This window comes from Diceros bicornis, chromosome 4, assembly GCF_020826845.1.
Source record: "Diceros bicornis minor isolate mBicDic1 chromosome 4, mDicBic1.mat.cur, whole genome shotgun sequence".
Taxonomy (NCBI): Eukaryota; Metazoa; Chordata; class Mammalia; order Perissodactyla; family Rhinocerotidae; genus Diceros; species Diceros bicornis.
In genome coordinates this window covers 29,380,985-29,398,858 of record NC_080743.1, presented here as the reverse complement: position 1 = coordinate 29,398,858, position 17,874 = coordinate 29,380,985, and the positions used below count along the sequence as shown (strand labels likewise).

At 35.4% G+C, this 17,874-nt stretch overlaps 1 protein-coding gene and 1 pseudogene across 10 annotated transcripts in view; both read right to left on the bottom strand.

Moving 5' to 3' along the window:
• Positions 1–17,874, bottom strand: part of CCDC18 (coiled-coil domain containing 18) — a 103,152-nt gene that overhangs the window by 6,277 nt on the left and 79,001 nt on the right. For 9 of the 10 annotated variants that reach the window (XM_058538540.1, XM_058538541.1, XM_058538542.1 and 6 more), the window contains 4 exons: positions 17,487–17,690; positions 15,103–15,240; positions 10,941–11,141; positions 581–1,048 (listed from right to left, as the gene is read on the bottom strand). In XM_058538540.1, the coding sequence (XP_058394523.1) occupies positions 581–1,048; positions 10,941–11,141; positions 15,103–15,240; positions 17,487–17,690 (1,011 nt within the window). The remainder of the gene's footprint in view (positions 1–580; positions 1,049–10,940; positions 11,142–15,102; positions 15,241–17,486; positions 17,691–17,874) is intronic. The other variant, XM_058538550.1, reaches the window with a different exon arrangement.
• On the bottom strand, positions 12,373–13,321 carry LOC131404168 (archaemetzincin-2-like; annotated as a pseudogene).

Here is a 17,874-nt window from a genome sequence, read left to right as displayed (position 1 = left end):
ACCTGGAAGAGATGCTTTATTTTCATATGCAAACTATAGATTAAATGCTTATAAAACAATGTTGAGTGTCTGTAAGGTATGTGTAGTAGAGATAAATTGCCTATTCAGTATGACATGCCTAAGGAATAATGGGAATAGATAAATCACATGAATGAGATATTCTGAGCCACGTGGAAGTCTATGACTAAAACAAAGGTTACCTTAATTCTTAACTAGAATGGTTTCCAGAAAGTCCAGGAACATAACTAATTTTGGAGCTCCAAAAAAATTTTCCAATATTCTAGAGTTCAAAATACTTTCCTAATATGAGGTAGAATTAGTTCTTTAACCAAATATAAAGATTATATTTACTCAAATATATAGGCTATTTTAACAAAAGTTCATTTTCAAAGCTAAATTTTCAACTCTACTTGTCAGGGTAAAAGCATTGCAAACTTACAATGAATTTTTTTGTACTTTCAATATTTGTGTACATCACCTAATGGCATGCTTCATTTAAACACATGTATTTTTCTACAAGAAATAAAATGATATTCATTGGAGACAAATTATTATAACTTCTAACGTATAAAATACATACCTGAGTCAAACCAGCACCTGTTTGCATAGAAGACTTTTTTAATAGTCTCACTTCTTTGTTTATGTATCTTAGCATTCCACTAAGAGTACTGAAGTCATTATTCTCAGAACTATCACCTTCTTGGTCATATGTGAGAGGTTTAAATGAGTCTGACTGGGTATAAGTCAGATCTTTCTGGCTTTCTTCTAATGTTGAAGGTTGTTCTAATTGCATTTTTTTTAAGTCCTGTAGTAATTCTTCAGAAAGATCTTCATCACTATGAGTTTTGAAACTAAGATCACTGGCACTAATAGAGCGACGTAGTTTTTTACACTTGAAAAAAGCTGTGTGAGAGTGTTTAGCAAATTTTGGATCTTGAATGCCAGGAATAATGTCTGTTGGAGACGTAAACGGGACTGATAGAAACTTGATGTCTTCTGCCCTTTCATGTCCAGAAATTTTGGCTTGTAATCTGGTTAATTCCGATTCCTATAGAGAAATTGGTACATAGTAGGTGCTAAATACATTTTTGCTAAATGAATGAATAACTTAGAAAATCAGAGACTCTTAGAAGTCATCTAAGTCAATCTTCAACCCAATATAGGAATTCTTTATATAACAACTCATGAGAGTTTTCTGAGCTCTGTTTAAACCCTTCATTTTGGGACAATTAATTACATATGCTCACTTCAAAAATCTTTAAACTATACTAAGGAATTCTACGAAAACTAGATTTTCCTTACAGAACTTTTTTTCTTTTTTAGTGTTAATGACAATATCAATCTCTCTTCAAGACTGAAATCTTACATCTAAAAATTTCTTTGTGAAAGTATAAAAATACACTATCTTTTGTTAATCTAAAAGATATACACACAAAAAATGATTCCCTTCAGAATTTCTAATAAGAAATAAATGTATATAAGCTACTCTGCTTTATATGTCCTCATTACAAGAAAGCTTTATCACACTAGGAATTTTTCAAAGAAAAACCTTTAAGGAAGTGATTAATAATATTTAATAAATCAACCCTTATTAAATAAACTTCTCATTTCTATTATTTTTCCATGTCCGTCATTTGGGTCCTCTGATCCAACTTTGGGATCCTAAGAATGAGATTGTATACACTGAAAAACCATCAAGCCTAAAAAAATGAATGAAGACATTTTAATTTTAGAAATTAAATAATATGTGTAGTAGCCTCCTGTTCAAATACATCCTCTTTTTCTTACAGGTATCCATAAGATGCATATTTCTAAATCAGTCACTTTTAATCTGATAGTTTCTATTTTTTCTAAAAATGCTGTGCTAACTAAACTGTCATAATCACAGTGTGCATTAAAAATGAAAGTTTAACATGCGTATTTCAGTTCTTTGATGTCTTTATACTACTTTATCTAGATAAACTTGATTTATAAGTGGCTAGAGTGCCAATTTTTTTTTTTGAGGAAGATTGGCCCTGAGCTAACATTTGTTGCCAATCTTCCTCCTTTTTTTCCCTTTCTCTCCCCAAAGTCCCAGTAGATAGTTGTATGTCATAGTTGCACATCCTTCTAGTTGCTCTACGTGGGACGCCACCTCAGGATGGCGTCCATGAGCGGTGCACAGGTCCGCGCCCAGGATCCAAACCGGAAAACCCCAGACCACTGAAGCGGAGTGTGCGAACTTAACCGCTACACCACTAAGCGGCCCTAGGAATGCCAACTTTTTGTAGTAAATCTTATATTCACATTCTTATAATCACAATTAATAAAGTAGCTATCAAGTTGACACATATAGGGATGTGTACAGCTGGACTTTTAAAAAAAACTCTTGTATGTTATCTAGCCATAATTGAGAAATGTGATATCTCAGATAAGTAGGATTCCATTTGACTATAGTTTAACACCTAACTTTTACAAGGAAATGTAGTATCCTGAATACATTAAACATAATTCAACTTTTTCTTAAGACTCAAAGAAGGTCACTGTTGTGATCATTATTGTAGTGTGCCATAATATACTGATGCTTTTAGGGCTCTCAGAAAATGGTCTTAGCTTTGCCCTTGCTCCAGCTACCCTCAAACACTAGGGTACTTGTTAGAGTACTAAAGAAAGTGAGCAGGAAAGATCAGTTGCCTCAAACACTGTTCTTTCTTCTCTCTCATTTCTGTTTCTGTTCTCTATCATTTACAGCTGCTGTCAGTGGAACTGCTTTCCATTATTTACAGCTACTTCTTAATTGTTAGAGTTATGCCAGCTTCTGCTCTTCTATTAGCTTTTCTTCTTTCTCTCTATGCTCCTTAACTCTTCTTCAGTCTAGACTTTAGAGCCAGCTGATGTTGATTTTGAGAGCCTCTGTCAGAAAACAAAGGAATTCTACTTTCTGAATAGTATGGCTAATCATGGTACATGTTCTAAGATTTCTGTATCTATGGTTCATTTAAGAATTGCTGTTGTTTAGCCAATATTTTGGTAATTTGCTAAGTAGTTGAACTTAAAAACTTCTAAATAATTAATAAGTGCAATCCACCTCTCTTTATCTCATTGGTAATATCTAACAAGTGAGCAGAGATAATTACTGTGACAAGGGATACACAATACAGAATCTTTTAAATTTTTAGAGTCAATTTTTCACAATGAAGTTTTATAATTTTGTATAAATGTTGTAAATCCTAGAATACCAGGTATATTACTGTTTCAATGGAAGCATAAGTAGAATGTTCAACCAAAACATAATTTTAGATTATGTCTATTCAGCTTTCCTCTAGTACTGTGAATATCAAGTATATTATAAAAGCTTAATAACTAGAAATATTTAATATTATAAAAGCTTAATAACTAGCTTAATAACTAGAAATGTTTCTAAGGAACTATTTGATTGATTTTTTTTGCTTTTCAATAACTTTATTTTTGCTATAGAATCATTTATTACTTCACAACTACCAGTGAGGTTGTTCTTTTTTTAAGGTCTTGGCTGACAATGTTAATCATACATATTGGCAGTTTTGAACTAATATTAAAATTTTTATCTCTAGCCATCAATACTGATATTAATTCCAAATTCCAGAGTAAACTGCCATGATCAAAAGGGGTGAATAAGTAGCAACAGGCTATTTGAAAAATGACATACATACTCAAATCCAGTAAAAAAGTTTTTTTGGAATATAATCTTGCATTTTCTACTTTATGATTTTCAGAGGAACTTTACTGATTTTGAAAAATGCTCCTACTTTTTAAGTACATCAGGTAGAAAACTCTCAAAGTAAACATGATTAAGTTTGTATTTGTACAAGTTTCAGTCCAAGATGGCAACATAGGAGGCTCCTCCCATGACACACCAAATCTAGAGCTACACAAAGAGCAATTCCGTCTGAAAGAAACTAGCTGAGTAACATCTATACATTGGGGGAATGAGAAAATACTCACACCAAAACAAGTAGGAAAAGCTGAGACACACTCTTGCCATCAACTCCATGCCCAGCACAGGGCCATACAATGGGAGGGAACACCCAACTCCCAGCTTCTCCCCGAGGAGTGAAGGGTTTGGACCCCACACTAGCGATCCAACTTTTAAGACTCCCACCTGAGGGATGGGCAGCCAAAACACCTAGCCCTGAAAGCCAACAGGGTTTGCATCCAGAAGATCCACAAGACTACAGCAAACAAAGAAATAATTCTTCACAGGCTTGGAAGGACACACCATAACAATCCCCCTAGGTCTCAGCACAGAAGGAGCAGGAAGAAAATGACCATCTCCCAGTCTTTCCCTGAAAGAGGCCTATTTTCGTACTTTAAAAGCTGCTTCCTAACAGTCAGGCTTCCCATTTAGCATGCATCTAGGGGCAGACTGTGATCCTCTCCAGAGACCAACAAGTCAGCAGACACCTCCTGTCTTCTCCTTTGAGCCTGCTCCAAATATAGCCAATATCTCCTTGGAAGGACTTTGTACACATGTCTGGCACTTGAGCTTTTGAAGCTGCCACCCAAGGGAGAGACCCCTGGATTGCATGGCTCTGATATCCAACAAAGCTTGCATTCACAAGTTCAAAAGTACTGTAGCAAACACAGAAGCAGTTCTCGTGGGCACAGGGCCACCCCCCTGCAGCTATACACCAGGGCCCAGTACTGAGGGGACAGGCAAAAAAGTCCATCTCTCAGTTTCTCCATGGAAGAGCCCTAACTACATACTTTCCTAGCTGTTTCCCGAGGCTCCAGCTTCCAATCAGCCTGTATCTAGATGCTGACTGAGATCCTCCCCTTTGGGATACCGACAGGTCTTGGCACTTGCTTAACTACTGGAACCACTAAGAACAAAGAGGAGTGCTTGAACAATGACAATGTTTGAAAGACAACAAGGAGCTTAGGCCAGGCTGAGTGATAAGGCACATGTCATACACAAGACCACTTTGTCAAGATCGGAAAGGTGGCTGTTTTATCTAAAGCACAGAAACCAACACAGTGTCAAGAAAAGTGAAGAAACAGGAATGCATTCCAAACAAAAGAATAAGCTAAAACTCCAGAAATGGACCTTAATGAAACAGAGATAGGTGATTTACCTGACAAACAGTTCAAAATAACCATCATAAAGATGGTAACTGAGGTCAGGAGAATAATGCATGAACACAGTAAGAATTTCAACTGAGACAGAAAATATAAGAACATACCAAACAGAAATGACAAAGTGAAGAGTACAATAACTGAACTGAAAAATTCAGTAGAAGAGTTCAACAGCAGACTAGATCAAGCAGAAGAAAGGATCAGCGAACTTGAAGAGAGGGCAGTGGAATTCATCCAATCAGAGGAGTAAAAAGAATAAAGAGTGATGATAGCTTAAGGGACTAATGGGATATCATCAGCAGACCAACATATGTATTATAGATGTCCTAGAATGAGAAGAGAGAGAGAAAGGGGCACAAAGCTTATTTAAAGAAATAATGGCTGAAAACTTCCCTAAATTGAGGAAAGAAACAGGCATCCAGATCCAGGAAGCCCAGAGAGTTCCAAATATGAAGAATCCCAAGAGACCCACACTGTGACACATTATAATTAAATCCTCAAAAGTTAAAGACAAGAAGAGAATCTTAAAAGCAGCAAGAGAAAAACAACTTGTTACATACAAGAAACCCCTCATAAGACTATCAGCAGAAACTCTGGAGCCAGAAGGGAGGGGCATGATATATTCAAAGTGCTGAAAGAAGAAAACTGCCAACCAAGAATACTCTTCCTGGCAAAGCTGTCCTTCAGAATTGAAAGAGAGATAAAGAGTTTTCCAGGAAAAGATAAGCTGAAGGAGTTCATCTCTACTAGACTAGCCTTACAAGAAATGTTAAAGGGACTTCTTCAAGCGGAAAGATGCTATGAACGGAAGGATGCTAATTAGTAACAGGAAAAGATATGAAAGTTTAAATTTCACTGACAAAGGTAAATATACATAGTTAAATTCAGAATACTCTAATATTTTAATGGTGGTGGGTAAATCACTTATAACTCTACTGTGAAGGTTAAAAGACAAAAGTATTAAAAATAACTATAATTACAGTAATTTGTTAATGAATACACAGGTAAAAAGAAGTAAATTGTGACATCAAAAACATAAAATTTGGGGAGGAAGAGTAAAAATGTAAAGCTTTAGTATACATTTGAAGTTAAGTTCTTATTAGTTTAAAATAGACTGTTATAAATATAAGATATTTTACGTAAGCCTTATGGTAACCACAAAGCAAACACCTATAGTAGATACACAAAAGATAGAGAGAAAAAGGAATGTATGCATACCACTACAAAAAATCATCAAATCACAAAGGAAGAGAGCAACAGAAGAAGAAAGGAACAAAGGAATTAAAAACTGCCAGAAAACAATTAACAAAATGGCAATAGTATACGTATGAATAATTACTTTAAATATAGATGGACTAAATTCTCCAGTCAAATGATAGACTGGCTGAATGGATAAAAAAAGTAAGACCTAACTATACACTCCCTAGAGAGACTCACTTCAGTTTTAAGGACACACACATACTGAAAGTGAAGGGATGTAAAAACATAGTCTGTGTAAATGGAAACCAAAAGAAAGCTGGGGTAGCCATACTTATATCAGAAAAAACATACTTTAAGCCAAAACTGTAACAACAAAGAAGGTCATATATAATGACAAAGGGGTCAATCCAACAAAAGGATACAACATTTGTAAATATTTGTGCACCTAAAAAACATAGGAGCATCTAAATATATAAAGCAAATATTAACAGGCCCGAAGGGAGAAATAGACAGCAATATATAATAGTAGGAAACTACAATACTCCACTTTCATCAATGGTTAGATCATCCGGACAGAAAATGAGTAAGGAAACATTGGATTTGAACTACACATTAGATCAAATGGACTTAGACATTTACAGAACATTCCATCCATCAGAGGAATATACACATTCTTCTCAAGTGCACATGGAACACTCTCCAGGACAGATCTATATGTGAGGTCACAAAACAAGTCTTAATAAATTTAAGAAGACAAAAATCATATCAAGCATCTTCCAATCAAAATGGTGTAAACTAGAAATCAATAACAAGGAGAAAATTGGAAAATTCACAACTATGTGGAGATTAAACAACATGCTACCGAAGCACCAATGGATCAAACAAGAAATCAAAAGAGAAATAAAAAATTATCTTTAGACAAATGAAAATGGAAATACAACATACCAGAACTTATAGGATGACGCAAAAGTACATCTGAGAGGGACATTTATGATGATAAATGCCTACATTAAGAAACAAGAAAGATCTCAAACAAGTAACCTAACTTTACACTTTAAGGAACTAGAAAAAGAAGAACAAACTAAGTCCAAAGTTAGTAGAAGGAAAGAAATAACACAGATCAAAGTGGAAATAAATTAAGAAACTCAAAAGACAAGAGAAAAGATCAATGAAACTGAGAACTGGCTTTTTAAAAAGATAAACAAAATAGACCAACCTTTAGCTAGACTCACCAAGAAAAAAAGAGAGAGGACTCAAATAAATAATGTCAGAAATGAAAGAGGAGATGTTACAACTGATATCACAGAAATACAAACAATAAGAGACTACTATGAACAATTATACACCAATGAATTACACAACCTAGAAGAAATGGATAAATTCCCAGAAACATACAACCTATCAAGACTGAATCATGCAGAAACAGAAAATCTGAACAGACCAATTACTAGTAAGGAGATTGAATCAGTAATCAAAAACCTTTCAACAAACAAAAGTCCTAGACCAGAAGGCTTCACTGATGAACTCTATCAAACATTTAAAGAAGAATTAATACCAATCCTTCTGGGGGCCGGCCCCGTGGTTTAGTGGTTAAGTGCACGCGCTCTGCTACTGGTGGCCCGGGTTCGGATCCCGGGCGCGCACCGACTCACCGCTTCTCCGGCCATGCTGAGGCCACGTCCCACATACAGCAACTAGAAGGATGTGCAACTATGACATAACAACTATCTACTGGGGCTTTGGGGAAAAAAAAAGGAGGAGGATTGGCAATAGATGTTAGCTCAGAGCCGGTCTTCCTCAGCAAAAAGAGGAGGATTAGCACGGATGTTAGCTCAGGGCTGATCTTCCTCACAAAAAAATTAAAAACAAAAGAATTAAAAATACCAATCCTTCTTAAACTCTTTGAAAAAACAGAAAAGAAGGGAACATTTCAAACTTATTTTATGAGGCCAGCATTACTCTGATACCAAAACCAGACAAGGACACCACAGGAAAAGAAAATTACAGGCCAATATCCCTAATAAATGCAAAAATCCTCAACAAAATATTAGCAAACCAAATTCAACAATACATTAAAAAGATCTCACACCATGATCAAGCGGGATTAATTCCAGGGATGCAAGGATGGTTCAACATCTGGAAATCAATCCATGTGATACCACATTAACAAAATCAAGGATAAAAATCATATGATCATCTCAATAGATGCAGAAAAAACATTTGACAAAATTCAATATCCATTCATGATAAAAACTCCCAACAAAGTGGTATAGAGGAAACATACCTCAACATAATAAAGGCTATATATGACAAGCCCACAGTTAACATCATACTCAATAATGAAAGGCTGAAAGCTTTTCCTCTAAGATCAGGAACAAGACAAGAATGCCCATTCTCAACAGTTTTATTCAACACAGTCCTGGAAATCCTAGTCAGAGCAACTGGGCAATAAAAAGAAATAAAAAGCATCCAAACTGGAAAGGAAAAAGTAAAACTATCTCTATTTGCAGATGATGACATGATTTTATATACAGAAAACACTAAAGACTCTACCAAGAAACTGTTAGAATATCTAAACGAAGTCAGTAAAGTTGCAGGATACAAAATCAACATACAAAAATCAGTTGCATTTCTCTACATTAGTAATGAACTATCAGAGAAATTAAGAAAACAATCCCATTTACAATTGATTCAAAAAGAATAAAATACTTAGGAATAAATTTAACCAAGGAGGTGGAAGATCTGTACACTGAAAACTATAAGACATTGATGAAAGAAACTGAAGAAAACACAAATAAATGGAAAGATATTCCATATTCAATGGATTGGAAGAATTAATATTGTGAAAATGTCCATACTACCCAAAGTGATCTATAGATTCAATTCAACCTCTATCAAAATTCCAATGGCATTTTTCAGAGAAATAGAACAAACAACCCTAAAATTTGTATGGAAGCACAAAAGACCCCGAATAGCCAAAGCAATCTTGAGAAAGAAGAACAAAGCTAGAGGCATCACATTTCCTGATTTCAAACTATATTACAAAGCTATAGTAATCAAAACAGTATGGTATTGGCATAGAAATGGACATATAGATCAATGGAACAGAATAGATAGCCCAGAAATAATCCCACACACATATAGCCAATTAATTTATGACAAAGAAACAAGAATATACATCTTCAATAGATAGTGTCTTCAATAAATGGTGCTCGGAAAACTGGACAGCCACATGCAAAAGAATGAAACTGGACCACTATCTTACACTATACACAAAAATCAACTCAAAATGGATTAAAAACTTAAATTTACAACCCGAAGCCATAAAACTTCTAGAAGAAAAAATAGGAGTAAGCTTCTTAACATAAGCCTTGGCAATGATTTTTTGGATTTGACACCAAAAGCAAAGGCAACGAAAGCAAAAATAAACAAGAGGGATTATATCAAACTAAAAAGCTTCTGCACAGCAATGGAAACCATCAATAAAATAAAAAGGAAACCTATTGAATGGGAGAAAATATTTTCAAATCATATATTTGATAAGGGGTTAATATCCAAAATATATAAAGAACTCATACAACTCAATAGCAAAAAAACAAACAATCCAATTAAAAAATGGACAGAGGAACTGAGTAGACATACAAATGGCCAATAGGTACATGAAAAGGTGCTCAACATCACTAATCACGAGGGAAGCACAAATCAAAACTGCAATGAGATATCACCTCACACCTGTTAGAATGGCTATCATCAAAAAGACAAGAAATAATAAGTGTTGGTGAGGATGTGGAGAAAAGGGAACACTTACACACTTTTGGTAGGCATGTAAATTGGTGCAGCCTCTATGGAGAATGGTATGGAGGTTCCTCAAAAAATTAAAAATAGAACTACCATATGATCCAGCAATTCCACTTCTGGGTATATATTCAAGGGGAATGAAAAAGGATACTGAAGACATACCTTCACTCCCACGTTCACTGCAGCATTATTACAATAGCCAAAATACGGAAACAACCTAAGTGTCCGTCAACAGATCAATGGACAAAGAGGATGTGGTGTATAAATATATATACACAACAAAACACACAATGTGCCATTTGGGACAACAGGGATGGACCTTGAGGGGATTATGCTGAGTGAAATAAAACAAACAGAGAAAGACGAATACTGCATGGCACAACTTGTATGTGGAATCTTAAAAAAAAAAGAGCCCAACTCAGAAACAGCAAGTAGAAAAGTGGTTGCCAGAGGCTGGGGAGGTGGGGGAAATAGGAGAGGTTGGTAAAAGGATACAACTTTTTAGCTCCAAGATGAATAAGGTCTGAGGATCTAATGTATAACATGGTAACTACAGTTGGTAACACTGTATTGTATAATTGAAATTTGCTATAAGAGTGGAACTTAAATGTTCTCATGCCCCTCCAAAAAAAAGTTTGTTTCAACATTTACAAATTATTTCTCCCGTGGTAATATGATATACATCTTATTAATAATTCCCAAATTCAATGTCTTCTAAATAAAATGCTTTTATTCAAACAGGTCAATATTTGGTCATACAGTCTTCTACAAACTGCAAGGATGGAAAAATAAGTCACAAATTCACTTTTTTATAGATATGCTTTATGTACTTTAATACATATACTTACTTTAATAAGTAATGCTTCATTTGTAGCTTCAATTACTTCATTCCTGTCTTGGACTTGTTGATGTAAATTGCTTACAGTGTCCTGAGCTTCTTCTAATTCGAGTTTTGCCTTCTCTAACTGTTCATTTAGTTGTTGAACAGAAGACTTTTGAGAATCAGCAGAAATCTTCCACTTTGCATGGTTCTCCTGATGTGAAATCATCTAATGAAAATTGAAAAAGGAAATTTGAAAAGGAAAAGAAGAAAATTGAAAAGGAAAAGAAGAAAAAGAAAATAGGGTGGAGTTGGTTTCAACACTCTAATACTTTCCACTTAAATGAAAGTAAATTTTGTTTATAGTTACAAAGATCTGATTTCTCGACAAATATACTAGAGGGAAAAAGGAGGAAAAGAAACCTTTAGTTTTAAATTTACTTAAGAACTGTTAACCAAATACAGTGGATAGTTTTTGGATCCTAATTTGAACAAATCAACTATAAAGACTTTTTTGGGGGGAGGAAGATTAGCCCTGAGCTAACATCAGTTGCCAATCCTCTTCTTTTTGCTGAGGAAGACGGGCCCTGGGCTAACATTCATGCCCATCTTCCTCCACTTTATATGGGATGCCGCCACAGCATGGCTTGACAAGCAGTGCGCGGGTGCGCGCCCAGGATCTGAACCCCAGGCTGCTGCAGCAGAGCCCGCGCACTTAACCACTACGCCACGGCGTCAGCCCCAACTACAAAGACTTTTTTGTAACAATTGGGGAAATATGAACAATGATTAGATATTTGATGATATTAAGGAATTACTGTCAATTTTCAGGTGTGATGTGATAATGGTATTGTGGTTATACTTTTTTAAAATAGCCCTTACCTTTTAGAGATACTTATTGAAATGTTTACTGATGAAATAATGATGTCTGGGATTTGCTTCAAAATAATATGTGATATGTGGGGGAAGGGAAGAAGGGAAGTGAGTGAACTTAAAGATATAGTGACCACTTCCAAGTCTGCCTATGACTGTCTGGGTTTTTATGACTGTCTGGATGAAGTCAAATTGGCCATGAGTTGATAATTATTGAAGTTGAATAATATATATATGAGGATTTATACCATTCTCTCTACTTTTGAATATGTTTAAAATTTTCCACAATAAAAAGTTTTGAAAAACCTCATCATTCTCATAGATAAAATCAGGAGTTCTGCAATTAAGTGACTTTTCCGATAATTCTGAAACCTGTATTTTAAAAAATACTGTTAAAAATTATTGATCCTTTTTCTAACTCTCTATTACTTTGATGACATATTCTGTCATTTTTATATTCACACAACATAGATGCTTTCAAAATAAATCTTTGTCAAGTATCAAAAAGGAGAAAAACGTTATATTTTTTGCGTTTTTTTTAATGTGTAAGTATTATTTTAATTACTCCTATTTGAAGGTCCTTATTTTTAGAGAACAGAAAGGCATTTTATTATCCACTCTTTCCATTCCTTAAAGTCTTCCACATGTTTTGGCAAATTCACATTATCCTCACTATGTTTCTCAGTGACTCCAGGTTTGTTGGCAGATTCATCGTCAATCCACCTCACCAGCACTTTGTATCTTTCTATAATGTTGCGGCCAATCAGATGCTGCAACTTGTGTAAACAGATATGGCAAAGGTTTAGGGGGCTCTAGTCAGCTTCTTTCAAGTGGTTGAAGTCTTGTGTTAAGCATGCAAGCCACTGGCAGTGTCAAAGTCCAAATATGTGTCCAATCTCATGGGTTAAAGTCTTACAGGATTGAAGCAGCAAAACACTAGTCACTTCAGGAATGTAATACTTATCAAAAATTGAAGAGTCACTTGAAGATATTTTCTGCAGCTTCTTTACTTTGCTTTCATAGCGTGAGCTATAAAAACTGCCATACCTGGCAAAGCTAATATCCCAGACCATCTGTCAAAGTGGTCTGTCCAAAGACAAATTCCAGGGGTCTCTTGGGTAAAGAGCAATCATTGTTTTCCTACAACACAGAAGGCATCTTTAGGTTTCTTCTCTTTTAAGAACTTTAGGATGTACCCTGCATGAATTTGTAGGTTTTCTGTGTTATCGTTGACTCTAAAGGAACACCTCACTGCAGAGACAGGAACCGGTTCTATGAGTTTTACTGTCAAGCCATAGAAAAATGTTTCACAGTAGCCCTTGAGCCATTTAATATATTCTTCACTGATAATTCTGGTGTTTCCTAGAGATCCAACGCACTGTATATAAATACTGCGTTTCTCTGGAGAGGGTGTCTTTCTGTAAGGATCATTGAAAAACTGTTCAAAGTCTTGGGGAGCCTCAACAAGGGAGGTGATCCAAATCTGATTGCAAATGAAAGGTCCAAACAGATGACTGTATGGCTGGAAGGCTTCATTCATCAAACACTGTTCCCCAGCACCTAACTTCTCCTACTGTGACTCGAGGGCTGGGTTCTTTGAGATGTGAGCTGTTTTTAGTGTCTGTTCAGAGTGCCATATTGTTTGCATAATGAGAGGTCTCTTCCATTCACATTGTGTTCCTATGGAGAGCTTTCATCCTTCTGTTTGAATGGGTCAAACAGCTGTTCCACCACAAGGCTTACAAGAGGGGCATATTTGGGCCTGGCTGGAAACAGTGTTGTGCCAGGTGCCTTCACCCAAGACAGGCCTTGATGCCACCCACTGCAGCCCCTGTGCACATGCCCATATTATATACTTTTATATCATATAGATAAAATATTAGTACCAAATATTAAACAGCAATACTAGAACCAATTTTTACAATTCATTTTATGTACTATCTGCTTATAAATTATTTAGGTGTCTCACAAAACTAAAAATAAAAAATTGGATAATTAAATGGTGCCGGCCTGGTGGCGTAGCAGTTAAGTGCGCGTGCTCTGCTTTGGCGGCCCGGGGTTCACAGGTTTGGATCCTGGGCGCGCACCGATGCATCGCTTGTCAAGCCATGCTGTGGTGGCGTCCCATATAAAGTAGAGGAAGATGGGCACGGATCTTAGCCCAGGGCCAATCCTCCTCAGCAAAAAGAGGAGGATTGGCATCAGATGTTAGCTCAGGGCTAGTCTTCCTCATACACACACAAAAAATTGGATAATTAAAAATAACAGTAGAATAGAGACCATACAATAAAAGTGTAATGAGTGGTTGCTGGCAAACACTTGAGATGGACTAATTATTAATGAGGTCACTAAGTTGAGCAACTAATATCAATTAAATAATTATGCTGAATCCCACAGCATTCACCTTTGTCTCTAAAGACCAAAGGTTGTAATCTCTTGGCTGAGGATTAAATTTATCTTGCAAATGTGTTTTGTTTGGCAGACACAATGTTTTCTAAGAGATCTGAATCTAAATGCATTTAAGCAAGACATGGTGACCACAAGCCTGACCAAACCCTCACAAAGATGTTACTAAACTCCCTTGAAAGGAGTTTAATATAAATGTGTTTGCAACCCTTGCCATATAGAAAAATGCCTTATTAAAACTTCATAAGTAATTCATTTACAACTTATACATAAATCTTGGATAATATCTTCAAACATAGTTTTAAAAAATATAAGAAACACTATTTCTCCATGCCCATTTCTATAAAGGCTCAGGACATACTGATAGATAAAAGGCAAAGTATCAGGTTCTGGTATTGCCTCTCTATCTAACTTACAATCAGAACAAATGTTGGAAAATACAAAGCATTACAGATTCACATCACATGAAACTGTTTATATTGGTTATTAAATACCTCCAGTTAGTTTTGGCAAGTGTTATTTTATAACCAATGATGATGATGATGATGTGCCAGGCTCTGGTGTAAGCACTTCAACTAGATTAATTCATTTAATCCTCAACACAGTTTTATGAGATAGATATTATTATATCCATTTAGACAGAGATGATAAGTTAATTGCCCAAGGTCACATAAGTGCTAAATGATGAGCTGAGATTTGGAACCAGACTACCCGGCTCAAGAATTCTTGCTCTTAATACAGTATATTAGTTCACTGGATATGAACTTAAAGTTATATGTTTAGGCTACCAGAAATGAAGACCACAATGTGTTATTCTATAACGAACATTTAAGAGCTAGACTTGTACTTTCGTCCAGATAGGTTAACCCACTTTAGCAGGGAGTAATAGAACAAATTAAATTTTTCTTTACCTCCATATGATAAGCTTCTTTGAGAGATTCTACTTCTGCTGACAATTTCTTGATTTCTGCTTGCATTCTTGCTTCTAAATGAGCTTCCCGTACTTGAGAAGCCCCCAATTCTTCAGCTAAATGGTTTCCATGAGCTTCCTTAAAAATGACACATTAAGTAAAGGCTATATAACTTGTTTATTTGATTATTATAGCTAAACCTATCTAGTGCATTTATGGAAGTACTTGTAATCTTTTAGAATATTATATAAACACTCATACACAAAGTTAACTTATTAAATGGTACACTTTAAAATCTAGATATTTAAGAGACTAATAATGGGAGAGCATTAGTATATTATTTGTTATCGTAATATAATAGAAATTCACTAACCAATGCTTTCTGTAAAACAAACTAATAACCACAGCATGCTGAACTTTGGCAGTTAATGGTCTACTCTTAGGAATGCTCATGCATTTCTCTTTTTTTTTTGCTGAGGAATATTGTCCCTGAGCTAACATCTGTGCCAACCTTCCTCTATTTTTATATGTGGGACGCCACCACATCATGGCTTGATGAGCAGTGTGTAGGTCCACGCCCAGAATGCAAACCTGCAAACCCCAGGCTGCCGAAGCGTAGCACCCAAACTTAACCACTACACCATCAGGCTGGCCCCATCCATGCATTTTTGCTCACCAGATGTGCTGTTTATCAAGAGTCACTTCTGTATTTATCCAAACCTATTTATGCTAGTTGTGCTTGTGATTGTAATTATGTAATTTTATTACACATTACGAATATTGATGAAATATACATGCAAAAGGAAAGTTTTTATATGAAAACTAAGTTACATGCTTTGAAACAGTTCAATGAGTAAGTACAAAAATTTGCTACCCAATTAGAAGCAGTCAAGATAGTTGTAAAATACTGTGGGAAACCCCCTAAAAAACATGAGATGCTATACTCTGATTTACAAATGTCTTTTAATTCTTCTTCCACTTCAAGGAAACTAAAATTGGAAACTATAGATGATGGAATATGAGTATGGTTTATGCAAGAAAGTCTAGGTAGACTTGCTATCAAATGACCCTACCCACACACAAAGAACCAAGATTTATTTGGTTCCACATTAAAAGATTAACACATGAATGTATATTTAGAGTTTTGGGTTAAAATACAATATTTTAAACTGTCATTTTTAAAACTTCCCCACTTTCACTCACTTTTTTGATTTATTGACAGCTTATCAGATAAAATCAATTGTACTATACTTAGATACTATTGATAAGGACAGAAATGAGATAAAAGTAGATAGCTTCCCTGTTCCTAGTAGAGTCCCAAATGCCCAACATATTCTAATAAAAATTCCCTATATATTCTTTATTAGTCTAACCATCCAGAAATGTGAATAAAAACATTGTTAGGTTAACTAAAATTCAACATAAAAATACTTTAATTCAATTCCTATATTGAATTAGTAACCATAATAGAAAGCAGAAAAATCATAAGAACTTTTCTAGAACACCAATAAACACATTTTTCTCCAAGTCTAAGTAATAACCCAAGTATACCAATCTAAATTTTTTGTATGTGCGTGAGGAAGATAGGCCCTGAGCTAACATCTGCCAATCCTCCTCTTTTTGCTGAGGAAGACTGGCCCTGGGCTAAGATCCGTGCCCATCTTCCTCTACTTTATATGGGACGCCTCCACAGCATGGCTTGCCAAGTGGTGCGTCGGTGTGCACCCGGGATCCGAACCGGCGAACCCCAGGCTGCCGCAGCAGAGGCGTGCGCACTTAACCACTTGCACCACCGGGCTGGTCCCCCAATCTAAATATTTTTAAGCCAAGTTGTTAACCTTCTACCAAATACTGGGGAAATACAATTTATATTAGTGCTCTTGCTTTCTAAAAGCACTTTCCTTCCCCCAGGGTTCTGGACAACATGTTTCATAACAGCTAAAATTTAAATTGTCAGTTTTCATCTATAAGAGTGGCCACAAATGTAAAAACTTTTACTCAAAAAAAAAAGATTTATTAGCTTTATTTTTCTTCAAGTGATAGCTTAAACTCACTTGAAAGTCTAAAAGTGCTTTATAACTCAATTTATTGAAACCTAATTAGTTTGGCCAAAACTCAGTCCTGAGGGACTTCCTAGTTATATTACAAAGCTATGCTAAATACAACACAGTTTTTTTCCTTTTAAAAATTTTGGTAAAATATACGTAACACAAAATTTACCACTTCAACCATTTTTAAGTGTACAATTCAATGGCATTAAGTACATTAACATTGTTGGGAAATACAATTAACTTTTGCAAGAACGATATTCTACAGTTCAAAAAAGTGAATGTTAAAATTTTTAAGATTTGCAGTAAGATAAAATTATTTAGGATAGGGATTACTTTTTCTTTAGACAGTTGCTTTATTTCCTCCAGTTCACTTGAGAGCCTTTCTATTTCTCTCTGTGCTTGGACTTGTTGACGACGAGCATCCACCAATTCTGTATGCGAGTGCTGCATCTGCTCCCGGGTTAGCCTCAATTCTTGCTCCAAATCTATGGCCTCCTTGTACTGAGTTGTAATGTAGTGTTCCTGCTCTTTCATAACCTGAAATGCACAAGATATTTGTAGGTTTCAAAATGAAATGATACAGATAACCTATTTCTTATTCTGGTTTCTCTTTTAATAAGTGACTTTCCTTCTCCCAACTAAACCTCTGTAAAATTTAACATAAAATGAATATCACCCACTGTGAAATGATATTCAGAAAATGTTTTTTCTTTTTTAATGA